This window comes from Siphateles boraxobius, unplaced genomic scaffold (assembly GCF_051911475.1).
Source record: "Siphateles boraxobius isolate OS27281-9 unplaced genomic scaffold, OSU_SipBor_1 99, whole genome shotgun sequence".
Taxonomy (NCBI): Eukaryota; Metazoa; Chordata; class Actinopteri; order Cypriniformes; family Leuciscidae; genus Siphateles; species Siphateles boraxobius.
The window spans coordinates 2,957,501-2,969,750 of record NW_027509229.1 but is presented as its reverse complement, the minus strand read 5'-3'; the positions used below and the strand labels follow the sequence as shown (position 1 = coordinate 2,969,750).

The window sequence follows — 12,250 nt, the reverse complement described above, 5'->3', positions numbered from 1 at the left end:
TAGAGCAAATAATCTACTGAACCTTTCTTGTCCTAGTCGGTACGTGGGAAGCGGTCCAGACACGATGATAGTTGCTTCAGGCGATGTGCTGCGAACCGTCTCGATCAGGCTTCTGTAGTCCTTCTTCAGAACCTCCGTCTGCCGCAGCCTGATGTCGTTCGTCCCGGCGTGTAGGACCACAGCTCCGACGCGCTCGTCACCGTTCAGGATCTCGGGAATCTGTGCGGCGACATCAAGAACACGAGCACCAGGAAAACAGTGAGTGCGCACCTTACGCTTACCTGAGGTAGCACGGACATGACGGACCATGGAAGTGGCGATGATCACGGCGGCGTCACGTTCCGGCTCGCGAAGAGGGGAGAAGCGGTTCCGGGTGGAGATCTCGAAGACCGGGAGGGGGGGGGAAGTCCTTGGTCTGGTCCTGGCTCGTGTCTTCCGCTGTGGGATCACCCAGGGTCCGTGGTGTTGCCTCGGTGCCGGAGTGAATGAAGGCAGAGATGATCGCGTCCTCCTGGGCAGAGAAACGCACGGAGTAGACGAAGTCGGAGTCAAAAAGTTACTAACCACTGACTTGTGAGCATCGGCGCGTGATGTTTCGAGCGCTGACCGCCGATCTCGCAGCTCGGCTTGCTTCACCAGCAGAACGCGGATCTGTTTCTCCACCGACTCCAGCTCCAATCGTACCGAAACCAGCTCGAATGTGTCCTCACCTGCACTCAGAGGTAACGTTAGACACACATCCGATATGTTCGCCATTATAACAGATGAACAGTAAATTAGTAGTGATACTACCAATATCACTACTAATTTAGGACTGAAATGATGGATATAACACGTATCCTTTCAGTCAAACGGGTGTAAAATGAGAGGGTCGATAGGCGCGAGGCCACGCGTGAAATGCTAGCGGGCTAAAGGCTAGTAGCCGAGATTCGGAAAGTTGGATCTAAGTAGCGATATCAAAGCAATCCGATTGTTTTTTATAAGGAATAGTGTCGAGGATAAGTTCACATGATATAAAAATAGAAAGTGCTTGTTTATAAATGAGTGGTAAAGAAGAAAATCAGCGATTAATGAATCAATTCGACGGAGCTCCAAACACAAACACAGTTTAAACACAAACATAATTTAATATTATAAAGTATTATATTATAATATTTTATAATATAAATAATACTATATATAAAAAAAAAAACAGAATATTCAAATTATACTATAGAATAATATTTAGATGCGTAATACTAAAATAATTCACAGGCCAGCTTCTGTGGTCTCCACCGCGACTCGATCTGCACCAACTCGTGCATGATGAGTTCCCAAGTACTTCTGGTCTGCTTCCAGTCTTTTTTGTAGCACCCCACACAGCGCAGACAAAACTGTACTGCGGGTTGGAGGCCGAACAACCCACACTGACTTTCCATCCAAGATAGCATCCTCCTCTTCAGACATGTGGTCAACTGTTGTAGTCTTCCAGATAGCTGCCTCTTCCTCTTGTCTGGAGAACGCCAGTCCTGCTGCTCAGCAGCTGCAAAATAGGAGGGAAAAAAGTAATTAAACCACTGAAAATATCAAATTGTTTGGGATGGGAGCCTCTCCCAGGCTGAGTCTTTTACTGAGATTTATATTTATTTACACTTACTCTTCTTTTTCTTTGTCTCATGCGCACAATGATCCTGCTGTCCTCCATCTTGTCTTTGTTCTCATCTTGGGCCATCCTGAAACCCCTTCTAACAGTTTCAAAATACGTCTTCAGGATGCTAGAGAGAGGAAGATAGTGAGGGGGGGAGAATGTGTTTATTTATAACTAACTAATCTATACAGATAAATAGTTGTAGCCTTGGGACATTCTCTTGTGACTTACCTTTAAAAACAGCAGGATCTACGTCCAGTACAGCCATGGAGACGCCATTATAAAGATAGGTTGTGACCTCGAGGTTGTGGGAGTTGGATAGACTGTGGAGCAGTAATTAAAGAAGGTTGATTAAAAATATAATTTAGAAGAAAGGACTGTTATGAAACAATAGTTTTAAAGATATACCTTGTCTGTGGGTCATATTTGTGTATGTTGTTTTCCCCATTGTGCAATCTCCGTACAGCTTTCTGTAAACATCCAACATAGTATGAGGGCTCAATTCAAATACATTAATAAATAAAGCACACGAAGTTAAGCGGACACCGTCAAATGTTTGTGATGGTCAGAAAATAACTTACCGCAACAGAATTATTCCCAGCTCTCTTTAATTTCTTTGAAGCAGGCTCCTCTTTTGCCTCTTTGAGCTCATTGATGTCAGCCTCCATCTTATCCAACCTCTTGTCCATCGTCTCCAGCTTTTCAAATATCCTCTTCAAACTTGCATTTACCATATACACCAGTCTGTTTTCGTTCGGACTCGGAGTTTGAATAGCCACATTGTCCCGACGTAAAGGAGTAACATCTCTACTCTGCTCTCCCTAAAACTCCAGCGATCTTTTGCAAAGCCATCTTGAAGAGCAGAGGACACCTAGATACAAACTGATTTTCAGGGTCTACAGTCTTTGTTGTAGATTGACACAATATAAAGCACTTATCAGCCGACCTTTCCTGAATAATAATGAGGGGGGCAGGGGAATAGGGGCAATCTTGAGCTGCCAGTCCCAAGACAAATTAGCATTTACAAAGCAAGCCATCAACTAACAGCATGTGGTCAGACAAGTTCCTGTTTTCGGGCCTTTGCGGGCATTTACAGGTACGCGTAACAAAGTTCCAAAGATCCCTGCCAAAAAGCACATTTAGCGGGCGTATTCATTGTCTGAATTCTCCCGTATACACCCCTTTTGACGCAGTGAAAATGAAAGAATGTTTTGCTGAATTTCGGTTCATTGATGGACTCCAAAGTTTACGGAAAGGAAACCAAGATGGCAGAAAAAGGCATTGTGCTTGTTTTCTGTATTTTACAAAAGCTTTAAAGTTTTGAATCATGTCTTGCTTCTATCCGCATGACCCTAAATTAGGCTACGGAGTAACAGGTTCCTCAGACGGACACCGGCGCCTCACACGCACCCAACGTATTCTAGCATTGCTAACATTACAAGCCTGTTCATTATCAAAATAATTTACAGTCAACCAAACATAGTTACATAGTTAGAAAGTTATACTGCTCAATTTAAATAGTCCGTAGTACAATCTGATGCCATGCAGCGTGACCACAGCCCCACTGTGCTTTATGTCAACAATGCGAGTGAAGTTATTGGTGTTTGAGCCTGTTGTGGAAACCGGCGTTCGACATAATTTGCAAAGTATAGTTTTTTGGTCCATGTCAGACTTTTCATAACCAAACCGTTCATGCGACAGAGGTAGCCCCTCATTTAGGAATGAGCTCCTCGATTTGTCCTGTACTTGGTGTATCGTTTTCTTTAGGTGTACATGTGGCAACTGTGTTAAAATGCCAACAGAACGTGAAAACATCTGATAACAGCAGCTGAAGTTTGCTGTTGCGATTACACATAATTTTTTGAACTTTATACACGTTTGTCTTATACACACAAAATAGCATGGAACTAACTAGCTACTATAAACAAACAGCGTTGGCATTGGTTTACGTTCTTGATCTAATTGAAAAATTACATCATAAAGTATACATGGAAAATACATTTACAACATTAGTACATAATTACAAATTTAGTAGCCTGGTTAAAACCAGACCCTTCTCAGTCTTAACTGGGTTAGGGTCTGGGGAAGGCTCATTCTCTGCTCATTTCCAAAGGGGCTCCGTCCTACCCCCTGGTTCTCCTCCACTCGACCTCCCTCCTGGACGTATCGTTGTGTTTGGAGCGTCTGGAAGCCACCCCTTTGATCTATAATGGCGCTTTTCCACTGCATGCTACGGTACGGTACGGTTCGGTACGGCACGCTTTGGCGCTTTTCCAGTGCATGGTACGGTACGGCTCGGCTCGGTACGGCTCACTTGTTGCGCTTTTCCACTGTATGGTACGGTACGGCTCGCTTTAAATGGTACCACCTCCGGTGAGGTTCCAAGCGTACCGTAGCGATACTAAAATGTGACGTGGAAGCACTGTAGATCACTGATTGGTCAGACAGACAGAATCGTCACTACCAGCGTCATTGTGTTTGCAAGACATCAAACCCGCTAGATTTAAATAGCCAGTAACAGCCTCCAATGTTTTAAAACTACTTGCTTGAAGAAAAAAAACTTCCAAAATAGAAATGGCTGAATCGTGGTCAGTGGACGAGAAGCGCAGACGTTCCTCTTGTTGGTTGCAGAGGAGCGGATAAACTATAACGATCAGTCAAAATCCCACCCACTTTGAAGCGGTACTAACTGCAGTGGAAAAGCAACCGAGCTAAAGCGAACCGAGCAGCGTCGTACCACGCAGTGGAAAAGCGAAGCGAGCCGAACCGTGCCGCGCCGAGGCGAACCGTACTGAGCCGAGCCCTACCGTGCAGTGGAAAAGCGCCATATGTTACGATCAACAGCTGGAGTGCCCAGGAAATCAACCAGAGGGCACTCCTCCCCAGGACACTGTCATTCCACCATGAACTACATTTCCCAGAATATTTTGCCTGGACTCATTATCCCTGAATAGTTTCAGCTGTTTCTCAATTTCCCTTGTTAACTTTGTCTATATATACCTGGTTTATTCATTCACTCATTGCAAAAGTCTTGTATGTGTCTCCCCTGCATTTCTGAGTGCCGTCTTTGGTTTTTCATGTTCATGGGTTTTGACTTTCTGCCCAGTCCCTTTGGCTTGTACGCTGGAATCCTCTGCATTAAACACCAGAATGAGATTGTCTAATAAGTCTGTAAAGCAACATCAGAAATGTTTCCAAGAAAAATACATTTGGGGGAAAATACTTTATATTGAATCATTTTACTTTGACTTTCTATTAATGCAATACAATTAACAATGTGAATGGTCTGCCAGTTGTTTACACCATGGGCATCTCTGGATTTGTTTAGAACCATTTTCACTGGCAAAAACAATATGCAGAAGTCAACATTTGAAGTGGATCAAAACAGTTACACATGCATTGAACAATACCCATTCTTGTCTTTGATACTTCAAATGTTGACTAAGTTGTGTTAAATTGGATCCTCATTTACACCTCACAATAAACCTCTTGACAATTTCAGTTTTACACCGCAATTGTAAACTCCGTTAAAAAACAGTGTGGAGCACTTGTGAAAGTTTTCACAAGAAAAAAAAAAAAATTCTACTTGTTACAATGCAACTTTGTTATAACATTAAATTGGATTACTTACAAAAATACAGTCATAGGCCCACACAGAAGAGCAGCTCTGCAGCTACTGTAGACTGGGTGCATAGTTACCAAATATATGTACTGTGCTTACATGAATTGTTTTCATCAAGCCAAGCAACTGTCACACTGACAGTTAGATTTAACATTGAACAGTTTTGCTATGGCAAGGCAATAACTATGACAATAATAGAAAAAAGGAAAAAGTATACTTTTCTGCATTTATATTGGTGTGCACATTCAAAGGTGATCAGAGACTCTGGGCATCTTTCTCCTGCCTGTTTTTAACTGAATTACCTACCATTTGTAAACAGTTTAACGTCTTAAGGACTGTTCCTCAAATATATGTGCAAATATCTGCACTACAAATTGTGCATGAATAACTTGAGGGAAAAAAAAATATTGGGGTGCTAATTATGTATAGAAAAGACTTTCCCAGAATCCATAAAAGGTACCACCATACCTCTTGATCAAGCATACAGACTCAAGATTTCCATTTCCTATGTTTATTAACAATTACATCAACAAGATCCCCTTACAATTTTACAAAAAAACAAAATAATAAATAAGAATTATTGGGGGGGATCACATACCATAGACTGAAGTTTATCTACTCCATTTAAATGCATATCTTTGTACAACCAAATAACAGGCCATACATTTAAATAAAAGTGCTAACCCAATTCAAATGCAAAAAAATCCCAGAGAGATTTAGGTGCACTTACATGGTTAAGTATCAGGATTCTTCACATACATGAAACAAAGGAAAAAGGCCATTTTAATGTCAAATTAAAAGTAATCAATGCAGCCATTTTTTTTTTTTTTTTACAAGCGGTGGTTTGATGGAGTAAATACAAGTAATATTAGCCACTGAAGATTTTGGCCACTGGAAATCAAACTCGTAGACAAGACCAAGTCTCCCAGAGGAAGGCAAAACGCATCTGGAGGAAAGAGATATGAACGAAGAACAAGATTAATCATAGAATTAGCCATTCACTTACAATCAATATGAAAATGCCATTGCGGGTGGAATTTGATTAATCCAGAAAGAATAAAGTGGTTGGTGAAAAGGTTGAGTACGTCTCAAATAAGCTCAGAAACTATAGAAAAGAGGAAATGTGTGTTGATCTAAAGAAAGAGCCCGTGTTTAAGTAAATGGGGTTAATGGAGACCATCTGAATTTTAAGCCTGTAAAGAGACAACCATCTTAATGTGTTCATAGGAACCGATAAAACATCCTCCATTCTTACAGTAGCGTACTCCGTCAGATGGAGCTGAGTGAAGTGAGCAGGATTGACTCACGTCGGGTCACAGTCGTCCGCTGCCTACTCTCTGTGGAAGGGGCCGCTGCACAGCCCCTCGGCCCCGACGCCCTCGGTAACTCCCCCGAAACCCACGGCCTCTCAGATACCGGCCCGGCACCCCAAAGGTCTCCACGTTCAGCTTCCTTTCCTCAGCCCATGTGGTGCGTCTGGGGGACAAGAAACAAACTCACTGACAAGCAGCGCTCCTGCTGGACAGAAGCCGATGGGTTATACCTCGACTTGAGCTCGGAGGAGATGTTGTCAAAGAAGCACTTTGCTTTATTGTAGAAGCACTTGGGCCCGAGCAGATCCTCTTTAACTGCGTTCTCGTTCTCAGGCTTTTCCCGCTCTTTATCACTTTCCTCTGGGGTCACTTTTGGCTCTGACAAAGCAAAAACACTTCTAATTGTCAGGAATAAAGAACCGTGAATTCTGCAGGGGGAGGGGGGGGGGATTTAGAAAAAGAGACGTTCAAGGGCCTGGTCAGAGGGAAATACCTTCAACAGTGAGCTGGTCTTCAATCTCTTTCTCCACGTCATCTTTATTGAACTGAGCATTTGCCGTTTCAAAATCGAAGTCCGATTCGAACTGCAGGGTGCTGGGCTTTGTGTTCCCTACAAGGATCTGCCCTCGACCGCGGTTCCTGGACCGCCGAGTTCCTACAAGACACCTCATGTTCACATGGTAGACTACGTCAACAAACGGGTGTTATTAAAAGAACAAACAAGTGTCTTCACCTGGTTTCCTCCTACTGGTTGGAGGCTTGTTCTCGTCATTAGCTTGACTCTGTCCCTTCGAGACGCCTTGCTGTGCAGCTGAATCACCTCAGAGGAAGAAGGAAAACACATCTTTCTGAAGCTCACGCAAGCAGGTTTCCTAAAGGGCAGGTCAAGTCAACCATCCGCCGCAATACACACCTGCAGCGTTTTAAGACCACAAGCGTTTTACGACTAGTTTACTCAAATGGACACTTAACCAGCGCATGATTGTGGCGCTTCATTTGCAAACATTTTACAAAATGCATATAAACGCTTGTAAAACCAAATCATACGTAAAAGCCAATTAAATTTAACTTGCACTGGAAAATTTTCCCAAGACAGGTCATGAAATGACGATGAAGGGACACGCTTGGCCTCAAGTACTGCTCCACAGCGCTTTTACAGACAGTCTGGGTTTAGTGTGTTTTAAGTGACTGCTAAGTGTGCATCACCTCATTTTGTAATGCAGAAGCAAGAGGTTTTCTGTGAATGTGAGACTTTAGATTCATTAGTCGCTATAGGGAAATAACGACAATAAATGCAATAAACTGTAAAATGATGTGCAAAATCAGTGCGTTTATTACATTTTAATGCATCATGGTAAGATATTAGTTTGCAATTTCAAGCAGCATAACAGACTGTTGAACTACACAGCTGGAATCGAATGAAACCAGAAGCCAAACGACCACAGTGCTCACGTCACAAATAAGGTGGATTGGGACCGGCCCACAACACTAAAGCCAAACTCTAATAGCACTTCAGCGCTGTTTGAGGCCAAGCGTATCCCATCAGGAATCAGATGCAAGAAGTCACAACATGGGGAATACCCAGCTGAGAGCTCAGTGTGTGTGACTCACTGCTGAAGGCTCTCTGTGCTCCTCGACCGCCCCTCTGCGCTCGGCCCGAGTCTCCTGCTCCGCTCAAACCCTTCAGTGGGGCTTTCTCTGCAGGCACAGTCTGAACCGCCTGCTCCACCATAGGACCCCTCCGCACCGGGACCCCCTGCAGACCTGAGCCACACACACAGAGACATGAGCACACACACACCCCCTCACCGAGGCCCAGGGCCGATGCGTACTGCTGGTTCACTCACACACTCACGGCCGCTGTGTACTGCTGGTTGAGAGACACACACACACACAGGGCCGCTGCGTACTGATGGTTGAGTCACACACACTCACCGAGGCCCAGGGTCGCTGCGTACTGCTGGTTGAGTCACACACACACACACACACACTCACGAGGCCCAGGGCCGCTGCGTACTGCTGGTTGAGTCACACACACTCACCGAGGCCCAGGGTCGCTGCGTACTGCTGGTTGAGTCACACACACACACACACACACTCACGAGGCCCAGGGCCGCTGCGTACTGCTGGTTGAGTCACACACACACCCACCGAGGCCCAGGGCTGCTGCGTACTGCTGGTTGAGTCACACACACGCACTCACCGAGGCCCAGGGACGCTGCGTACTGCTGGTTGAGTCACACAAACACACACTCACCGAGGGCCAGGGCCGCTGCGTACTGCTGGTTGAGTCACACACACACTCACCGAGGGCCAGGGCCGCTGCGTACTGCTGGTTGAGTCACACACACACCCACCGAGGCCCAGGGCTGCTGCGTACTGCTGGTTGAGTCACACACACACACACACACTCACCGAGGGCCAGGGCCGCTGCGTACTGCTGGTTGAGTCACACACACTCACCGAGGCCCAGGGCCGCTGCGTACTGCTGGTTGAGTCACACACACACACACTCACCGAGGGCCAGGGCCGCTGCGTACTGCTGGTTGAGTCACACACACTCACCGAGGCCCAGGGCCGCTGCGTACTGCTGGTTGAGTCACACACACACTCACCGAGGCCCAGGGCCGCTGCGTACTGCTGGTTGAGTCACACACACACACTCACCGAGGCCCAGGGCCGCTGCGTACTGCTGGTTGAGTCACACACACACACACACTCACCGAGGCCCAGGGCCGCTGCGTACTGCTGGTTGAGTCACACACACACACTCACCGAGGCCCAGGGCCGCTGCGTACTGCTGGTTGAGGAGGGAGCTGGCCGCCAGCTGGCTGTAGGAGGGTAGCATGTTTCGGTAGGGACTGTATCCGCCCTGCGACCCATAATGAGCGGACGACGTCCCGACTGATGACTAACGAGAGGAAACAATCAGTGCTGCGTCTGAACGAGCTGAAGACACGCGACTGGAGTCACACACACCTGAACGATAGCAGGGTCCTGAGGAAGACTGTGGTGGATCTTCAGAGGCTCACACACCGTGATGTCCTTGATGTCACTTCCCCTGAAGATGATGTACTCGAACACCTCGTCCCTCGGGGGCACGGGCCGGTCCGTCGGTCGCCCCTCGGTGCCGAAAGACCTCACTGACACACACACAGCAGTGAGACGCTGCTGAAGCTAACCTGCAGACCTGTCAGGAGCTGTGTCTGAAACGCTCGTTCACTCATCCGTATATAGTGGGCAGGGAGCGGTTTCAGACACAGCTAATAGTCAAATAAAGGCACAAAACAGTCATGAACACTGGAGCTCAAACCCAACAAGACGTCCACAGAAGCGAGTCAGGACTGGGACTGCAGTGTTACCGACAGAGCTAGCAAACAAGGTTTTATTACGTTTGATCACTTGCTCAATTAGGTTTGAGCTCAAGTCTTCAAAACACTGAAAGACTGCAGGGTTTCAGGTCATTACTGCAGTGTTTCCCAGCCCTGCTCCTGGAGGAACACCAGCACAGACTCAGCTCCTAGCTGACACGTCACGAGCTGGTACATTCGACCAGAAACGTACATTTACACTTTAGATTTTTATTCTTAAATCTGAACATGGAGTCATATAGAGGACATGTTAAACACTTAAACTATAAGAAACACATAGAATGCCATAACACATAGGGTGTTCTGGTGGTTGCTAGGGTATTCTGGATGGTTGCTAGGTGCTTGCTAGGGTGTTCTGGGTGGTTGCTAGGCGGTTGCTAGGGTATTCTGTATGCTGCTAGGGCGTTGCTAGTGTGTTCTGGTGGTAGCTATGGTGTTTCTAGGTGGGTGCTAGGGTATTTTGATTGGTTGCTATGGTGTTGCTAGGTGGTTGCTAGGGTGTTTTGGGTGGTTGTGTTGTTGCTAAGCGGTTGGTAGGGTATTCTGTATGCTGGTAGGGCGTTGCTAGGGTGTTCTGGTGGTTGCTATGGTGTTCTGGGTGGTTGTGTTGTTGCTAAGCGGGTGTTGCAAGGCGGTTGCTAGGGTATTCTGTATGCTGCTAGGGCGTTGCTAGGGTGTTCTGGTGGTTGCTAGGGTATTCTGGATGGTTGCTAGGTGGTTGCTAGGGTGTTGTGGTGGTTGCTATGGTGTTCTGGGTGGTTGTGTTGTTGCTAGGCGGATGTGTTGCAAGGCGGTTGCTAGGGTATTCTGTATGCTGCTAGGGCGTTGCTAGGATGTTCTGGTGGTTGCTAGGGTATTCTGGATGGTTGCTAGGTGGTTGCTAGGGTGTTTGCTAGGTTGTTCTGGGTGGTTGTGTTGTTGCTAGGCGGTTGGGTTGTTGCAAGGCGGTTGCTAGGGTATTCTGTATGCTGCTAGAGCGTTGCTAGTGTGTTCTGGTGGTGCTATGGTGTTGCTAGGCGGTAGCTAGGGTATTCTGGATGGTTGCTAGGGCGTTGCTAGGGTGTTCTGGGTGGTTGCTAGGGTGTTTTACTATAGCATGCATTAAATGCATATTATATGCATTAAAGGTAATAAAAAAAAAAGCACAACGCCATTCATTTGTAAGGCCGTGTCACATGACTGTCAGGCCCTGTCACATAGGGATGTGACGGGACCTCATAGATGTATACACTAGATGTTGCCTTGACTACGGCAGTTCATTGGAACGAATGCGTCAATAGAGCCGCCATAATGGAACAGGGGAGCCCCTCCTCTTTAATGCATCAGTGTCGATGTAGGAAAAGGTCTAACGGAAATAAAACACCATAAATTGTCAATGCGATTTTCTAGTTGTTTTGGTTCGTTCCAACGGTCAGACAATGGGCCCTAATTTAACGATCTGAAACGCGTGTCAAATCGCAAAGCGCAAGTAACTTTGTGGGCGGATCCCGGCGCTGCTGCTATTTTCCCGGCGGGATAAATTCCTCTTGCGCCTGGCGCAAATCTAAAAGGGGTTGGTCTGAAGTAGCTTCATTATTCATAGGTGTGGTTTGGGCGTAACGGGAAACAAACCAATAAGAGCGTCATATCACATTCCCTTTAAGAGCATGAGGAACGAGGTGCGCTTGTTCCATGGCGCAATACTATTATAACGGCGCATTTACCAGGCGCTTCAGAATCGGTTCTCAGCCGAGGAGATCGATGTTCTCGTCAGGGCCGTAAAAGAAAGAGAAGTGACATTGGGGTTGGGACAAACCCACCCAAATTAGCTTCGGTTAAACATGCATATAATAATTTGGGTAAATGTGTAAGCTTTATGCCTATTTTCCCCATCGTCATGGACACAACAATGATTTCCCTCGTGTTTTAATATTTTTCCTTATAATAATTTATCATTTGCAAAAAGTTAAATGCATCTGTGTAGATGAGAGAATCATCTACAGTGTATGCGCGTTGTTCACACTCTGTATTATGGCCAAGCATGCGCGCTTAAAATAGCATCTGAATGTACGCGCAACGCGCCACTGACTTTAGCCTAGGTTTTTTCTGGTCAGTGGCGCAATTGTTTTATAGAACAGCAAAATAACATGAGGGAAAGTTTGTGCCGGAACACGCCTCCTCTTTGCACTGAACCGCCCCGGGGAGCGCAAGTGTGTTTCTTAGTTAACCGACGTGTGTCTGTGGAGGGAAAAGTCTGCTTTGCGCGGGTGCAAAATAGGAATGATACATGCGTCAGTGTACAAAGTCATTTGCGCCGGGTGCAAGATAGGGCCCAATA

The 12,250-nt window shown here is 46.2% G+C and overlaps 1 protein-coding gene across 3 annotated transcripts in view; it reads right to left on the bottom strand.

Moving 5' to 3' along the window:
- Positions 1 to 4,849: 4,849 nt before the first annotated feature.
- The window catches only part of lsm14b (LSM family member 14B), an 8,845-nt gene continuing 1,444 nt past the window's right edge, over positions 4,850 to 12,250 (bottom strand). The window contains exons 2-9 of one of the 3 annotated variants that reach the window (XM_077225110.1): positions 9,542 to 9,705; positions 9,338 to 9,473; positions 8,174 to 8,326; positions 7,296 to 7,382; positions 7,056 to 7,217; positions 6,793 to 6,940; positions 6,557 to 6,725; positions 4,850 to 6,195 (exon numbers count right to left, since the gene is read on the bottom strand). In XM_077225110.1, the coding sequence (XP_077081225.1) occupies positions 6,563 to 6,725; positions 6,793 to 6,940; positions 7,056 to 7,217; positions 7,296 to 7,382; positions 8,174 to 8,326; positions 9,338 to 9,473; positions 9,542 to 9,705 (1,013 nt within the window). In that variant the 3' untranslated portion in view covers positions 4,850 to 6,195; positions 6,557 to 6,562. Of the gene's footprint in view, positions 6,196 to 6,504; positions 6,726 to 6,792; positions 6,941 to 7,055; positions 7,218 to 7,295; positions 7,383 to 8,173; positions 8,327 to 9,337; positions 9,474 to 9,541; positions 9,706 to 12,250 lie in introns of all 3 variants that reach the window. The other 2 variants (XR_013201347.1, XM_077225111.1) reach the window with 2 other exon arrangements.